This window comes from Rhea americana, unplaced genomic scaffold (assembly GCF_003343005.1).
Source record: "Rhea americana isolate MKP2758 unplaced genomic scaffold, rheAme1 scaffold_181, whole genome shotgun sequence".
NCBI classification, from domain to species: domain Eukaryota; kingdom Metazoa; phylum Chordata; class Aves; order Rheiformes; family Rheidae; genus Rhea; species Rhea americana.
Genome location: NW_028185939.1, coordinates 433,685 through 439,708, shown reverse-complemented (window position 1 = coordinate 439,708; position 6,024 = coordinate 433,685). Strand labels below are relative to the sequence as shown.

The following is a 6,024-nucleotide window of genomic DNA, read 5'->3' as shown; positions in this document are numbered from 1 at the left end:
YGTGTTCAGCTCTGGGTGTAAATTGTTCTAAGTTATGTCTGTTTGCTTTTAATTTCTGCTGCTGCACCGGTATTATTTACGCTCTTGAAATACAGTCGCAGGCACRTGTACAGCACTGCGCTCGTGAAATATAGCCAGCTGCCGATAGTATTTATTGATCAGAGCCGTAAATAAGCCCAGCCAGCACCACTGCGTGTGGATAAAGTGGAGGACTGAGCCAAAGGCTGCCGTGTGCCTGGCTGGGGATTTGAGCCAGGGCTGGCAGGGAAGGGGGCGGCCAGCCGCTCGCTCCCGAAACGCGCCGGGGCTGCCCCGGAGGGGACGCACAAAAAAAGCTCTGCAAGGAGCTTTCTGCCTTCACGTGAGCGCAGCCGGGGCGAGGAGGCAGGCGGGATGTGCCCGAAGGCGCCGCTCCGTGAGCATGGTTAATGTCTGTGGAATTTATTCAATGTCCGTGAATTCTTGCACTTCTTGCAGAGTAAAATCTGCATAATGCTGTTTCGGCAGAAGCGCGTCGCTCCGCTGTGCCCAGTGTTTCACCGGGACGTCGCTGCCCGGCAGAGAGCAGCGGGAGCAGCGAGGGCCGAGCGCCGCGGCCRCCGGCCGGCCGAGAGCTCGAAGCACGACCCGCTTTCGCAGCGAGAGCCGAACTGTCTTGTTGAACGCAGGAGGCGATCGGCGCCCGGCGCCCGGCGCGGAGACAGCTCAGCGGCCGCCTGCGCGGGCGATGCTGATGCTGGACTCGCCTCTCTTCCCCTCTTGAGAAGAATCACAAACCATGGAAATCGCTGCGAAGCCTCTCCGCTCTCGCAGCTCCTCCCGCCGCCGGCGGCGGCAGCGTGTGCTTGCAGGGAGGAGGCTGCTCAAGTTCCCCGATCCCCAAATCTGTAAAACCCCCCAAAAATCTGAGCCCTGTGGGCAGGGGCAGGCCGTGCGGGAGCTCCCAGCCCCGCGGCACTGCCGCCCCGTCCAGGAGCCCCTTTCTCCCCCTGCTTTTTTCCAGCCCTCCRTAGCATTACAGTATTAAAGTTTAATTTTAGCTTTTATTGTGATTTTTTTTCTCTGAAGATAAAAGAGCGCAGTGGAGGCGGAGGGAGCCCCGGCACTGACCATGTCATCGGAGTTGACAGACGGGGGGGTTTCAAGCTGGGAAAGCTGCTGTGAACGGGGCCGGGCTGGCTTGGGGGGAGGAAGGAGGAGGAGGAGGCGGACGGTGGCATTCAGCGGCCCCGGCGCTCAGCCCCGGCTTTGATCATGGGACCGTTGAGGGTTCCTTTCGCCGGAAAGCGGGGAATTTCGTGGCTCTGAGTGAAGCGCGCTCGGCTCCGCTGGCAGAGCCGGGGGGGGGGGTTGGATCGCTTCCCACCAGGCAGACGTGGCTGGCGAGCAGAAACCCTGGGAATCGGGYGCGGGGGAAGACCCCAGATAGGGGATAACCGTCCGTTTTCCCTCATTTCCAGAGCAAGGGCTACGAGGGACAGGCACGGTGCTGGTTTTGCACCGCGGGCGACGCCAGGCCCCGGGAGCCGGGTGAGCGGGACGCCGCGGGAGCTCTCCCAGGCAAAGCAGGGCCGGCGCATCCCCCCCCTGCAGCTCCCGGCGCCGCGGGCTCCTCCGCTCCCACCCCGGGGAGGCGGTTTTGGTGGCGGGGTGGGGACCGTCGCCGGAGATTCGYCCCCGGAGGGAAGGGAGCGCGTTGCTCCCGAGCCGCTCCGAGGTGTGCCACCCCCCCGGGGCGCACTAACAACCGCGCAGGAGAYGTCGCCACGGCTTCGCCACCGTCTTTTGCACCTTTATTCTCAGGGATCTTGTGCAAAAAAAAAAAAAATACGGAGGTTGTTCTGCACCCACTCAGCTTGTCTGTCCCCGCAGCCCGCGGGGCTCTCAGAGCACCGATCCTGCACACGCGGCAGTGCCGCCAGCGCCGGGCGCAGGGTGCTGGCAGCGCGGCCCAGGCCTGCCGTGGTTTTACTGCTGCCACGGGAYAACGTTGCCTCGTTTCACGCGTGGCAGCGGTTTCCCAAGGCTGCAGCGGCGCCGCAAAGCAGGCGACAGGGAAAAGCGCCGCGGCGCTGCCGCTGCATTTCAAGCCGCTGCTGCTCGGAGGGTGCCGGTGCGCGGCGGCAGGGCGCACAGGCTGCAGCCCGGCACGACGCCGGGACGGGACCGCGCGCGAGGAAAGCACCCCTCACCGCTTGCCGCAGATCCGATTTCAGACACTTTCTCTTCTCAGTGCATCTGCCCCGACAGCCCCCGCGCCCAAGGATCCGGCTCCAAAACCGTTTCGGGAGGGCGCCGGGAGCCAGAAGGCCACAGAAACGGATGCTGAGCTAAAGCAAACACGGAGCCGTGGCGCTGCTCAACGCGGCCGGGTCCTGCGAGCTCCGGCGAGCCGGCCCCAACCCCACCGGAGAGGTGAACGAGGCAGCGGTTCAACCCAGCAGAGCCCAAAGCCCGGGCGCGGGGTGAGCCCCACGGCTCCCTTCCGCCCCACGGCTCCCTTCCGCCCCACGGCTCCTTTCCCCATCTCCGGCTAATGAAGTGCCGGCTTCACCTGGGCAGACCCACAAGTGGCTCCTCTCGGAGGCAATGAATACAAATACTTGACCTCAGGAGCCGTGGGGCAGCAATTAGTTTAAGCAGGGGGTTTGTGTAACACTTCAAAAGTCTTAATCCGTGCGGTCAGTCCTGGCACAGTATTTGCCAGAACCTATTGAGTAGTCTTAATGAGTCTGCAAAGCAAGCTTTCAATACGTTTTGGGTCGCTTCAGATGCTTTAAATGGCATAGTCTATATGGTATTGTGCGGCTTTAGAAAGGCCCGGGCTTTAAAAAAGTATGGCTCCCTTTCACAGGGCAGACAGAAACCATCTTTAGACCCCGGACCCTTAACGTTTTGCATATCAATATGGCTTGGGCTGAATGCAGTCACTCAGCTGAGAAATAGGATCACTATCAGCGTTTCCAGGCTTTCACAGGCACTTGGGAAACTTTAAAGCCCTTTGCGGAGAATAATTTGGTCGAATGTCGTGGCTGGAAACAAAACCTAAACAAGCAGAGCGCAGTCCATCACGCGGAGCCGCCAGCGCGGCCGACAACGGGCTCCAGCGGCTCCGACATCCAACCCCCAGCGGGTTGGCGGCCGGGGCGCTTCCAGCCCCGGGGCGCCTCGGCCGGGCGGCATCCCYGCGGCTGGGACGGGGCGCCYGCCRGCCCGGGGGACCYGCTCCTTCCTCCTCCTCCTCCTCCTCCTCGCCCGGCTGCACGCTGGGTCCTGCTGACAAGCAAAAGCCCCCGCAGCAGCGACTGCGGGCAAGCTGCGGCTCCGCGCAAGGGCAAAGCGGTCCGGCTCGCAGCGCTGCTTGCTCTTCTCCAGCGCCCCGGGTGCTCAAGCTGAGCTCTCCTGGCCTTCGAAGCCGCCGGCTGCAGCGCGCGCCCGGGGCTCCACACCCGGCCGTGCGCAGGCTCGCGGGGACGGCGAGCTCCCGGCACGCGGCACGGCGGAGAAACGCGGAGCCAGGGCCTATTGGCAAACAGTGCAGGGCCCGAGGGCCCTGCAAAACACGTAATTAGCTCATTAAAGAGACAAACACAAGTCACTAATAAGATATTGAAGGTTAATGAAATGTTTTCCCCACCTTTAATTAACGGAAATGTAGTTAATTCAGTTTAAACTAATTTCTGCAGCCTCGTCAGGGCTGCAGATTTGAAAACCCGCCGAGGTTACTGAGCTGAATGGTCGGAGTTTGGGGCGGTCGTTTGCTCTGCCTTCCCGGGTAAATTCCGGGGATTCTCACCCGAAGGGYGAGAAATGCCCCGCTTCACCCGCTAGGTTGCACAGGAACGCGCGGGACACGCCAGTCCCCCTCCCTAACGCCAGCCCTGGCGTTTATTCCAAACTACTGCTGCTCACTGCTGTTCTTACGGGGAGGCTCTTCCAGGCTGTCTCCAGTCTGTAACAACACACGGCGCTCGGGGCTTGCCGTCTGGCCGGACCGGCAGGCCAGCGGCAGTCCGTGCCCCTTCTCAGAACGGAAACTCGACTCCGTAAAAACCAGCCGGCGCGGTCCAGGCCAAGCTGCGGAAACACAAGAACTGCAAAACCCGCACGAGCACGCGGCAGCGAGCCGAGCTTCTGCCCCTTGCTGGCACGGGGGTTTGCGCTAGCAGAGGACGGCTGCGCCCCGGGGTTTTCAGCCGTGCAGGAAGCCACGAAACTACCTCACCACGTGCACGAACGCCCCGCAGCGACTTCGGTCCCAGATTGAGTGATCTGTTGGGTTTTTTTTGCAAACGCGTTCATAAACAGAAGACGAAAGGCGGTGAAGCCCAGCGCAGGGAGGCCGGCGAGCTCCGCCGTCCCCTTCGCCGCTCCTCTGCCCACAGCTTGTTCTGCGCACACGGACGCCAGAAAAAGAAACCGATAGGAAACGCAGCACGGCCAACACGGGGAAAAAACCAGCAGCACCGAATGTCGCAAATATAGAGGCATAAAATCAAAATCTGGGCTTCACAGTGGTTGCTATAAGTCAGTGGGAAAATCCACCGACTCCCCTGAGAGCAGYGCAGGGACCCACGCGCTCTTCAGTAAATGAAAGTCACTTTTTACATTTTTTTCTTCTCCCCACCCTGTTTGGTGGAAGGGGCCGAACTAGAGGTGGCAGAAGCCAGGCGGCCCGCAGGGGAGCAGCGCGGCGGGCCGGGGCGGCCGCAGCCCCCCGGGACGGCCGCAGCCCCCCGCCGCGGCTCGTCCCCGCGGCCCGAAGGGGCCGGYGCCGCCCGGGCTCCCGCTCGCCGGCTCCGCGCGGGCGCAGAGATTAGCAAGCGTTATACGGAAGAATATTTAATCTGGTTGGGGAAAAGGGGGGGAGGGAGCAGAGGGGGTCATCTGCGGTTCGGTTTCTTAAATATTTCTCTCTACCCCGCAAGGGTCCGTTTCTCGCCAGAAGTCCCGTATAAATTAGAACAAGGGCAGGAGCCGGGCGGCAGCTCCCGGCAGCCCGCCGCAGCCCGCGGCCGCCTCAGTCCCACCCGAAGTCCTGCCCGGTCATCTGGTAAAACTTCATGTTGAAGGGTCTGTAAAACTCCTGCAGGCGCCGGACCACCTGCGAGGCGATTTTCGGATGAGGCCGGCCCTTGGATTTCCCCAGGCACCGGGGCCGGCTGCTGCCCTCCGGCTTCTTCAGGCAGGGGAAACCCTTGGTCTCGTTGAAATAGAAATGTTTGTCCGTCACCACCCTCCTGAGCCCCAAGAAGTCTTGGACTCGGCCCATCTCCCCAGCCGGGTCGCTCACGAGTCTCTCCCCGCTGACGAAGAGGAACTTCGACAGCGGGAAGTATTGCAGCCAGTTGTCCAGGTGCTTGGCGTAGATGCCGATCCTCACCGCGCTCCAGGTCGTGTCGATCAGTCCCGTGCTGACGTTTTTGAAGGCCAGGGCCTGGAAGCTGGGGATGGTGGGGTTTTTGGAGAGCGTCTGTGTGTAGTCCGAGATGGCCCTGGTGACGGGGTTCCTCACCACCACGATCAGCTTCGTGTCCCGGGACATGTTGTAAATCCGCCTGGGCGCCTCCTTGGTCACGAAGTAGCTGGGGGTCTTCTCCATGGTGATCTGCCCCTCCAGCGTTCGCGGCATCAGGCTCCTGGGGAGACAGAAGGACAGCGGTCCGGGCTCGGGGCTGCTCCGACAAGCTGAGCGAGCCCCCGAGGCCAAGGCAGAAATGCCCAGCTGCTCCCCGAGAGCCTCGTCGCCCTCCCGTCCCGCCACGGCGCAGGGGACGCTGCCGGGTCCACCCCCCCCCCGGCACCTCCTCTTCTCCAAAACCCTCCCGCAAAGGCAGCGCTGCCCAGCTCGCGCCTCTGGCAGAYATCCAAGGGGACACGCACCGCCGGGGGATCATCCGGAAAAACGCCTCTGATTTTTTTTAAAAAAAAGAATCAGAAGCGGGCAACGTTGTACAGGGGAGGAGCGGGGGCACGAGCTCGGCGCCCAGCGCTCTGCCCGCGGCTCGGCTGCGCAAGGAGCGC

The 6,024-nt window shown here is 62.3% G+C and overlaps 1 protein-coding gene across 1 annotated transcript; it reads right to left on the bottom strand.

Annotated features, from left to right (window-relative positions):
• Nucleotides 1–4,898: 4,898 nt before the first annotated feature.
• Nucleotides 4,899–5,635, bottom strand: HS3ST6 (heparan sulfate-glucosamine 3-sulfotransferase 6). Its single transcript, XM_085302001.1, has one exon. It carries the CDS (start codon nucleotides 5,630–5,632, stop codon nucleotides 5,021–5,023), a length of 612 nt encoding a protein of 203 aa, XP_085158127.1. The 5' UTR covers nucleotides 5,633–5,635; the 3' UTR covers nucleotides 4,899–5,020.
• Nucleotides 5,636–6,024: the final 389 nt, after the last annotated feature.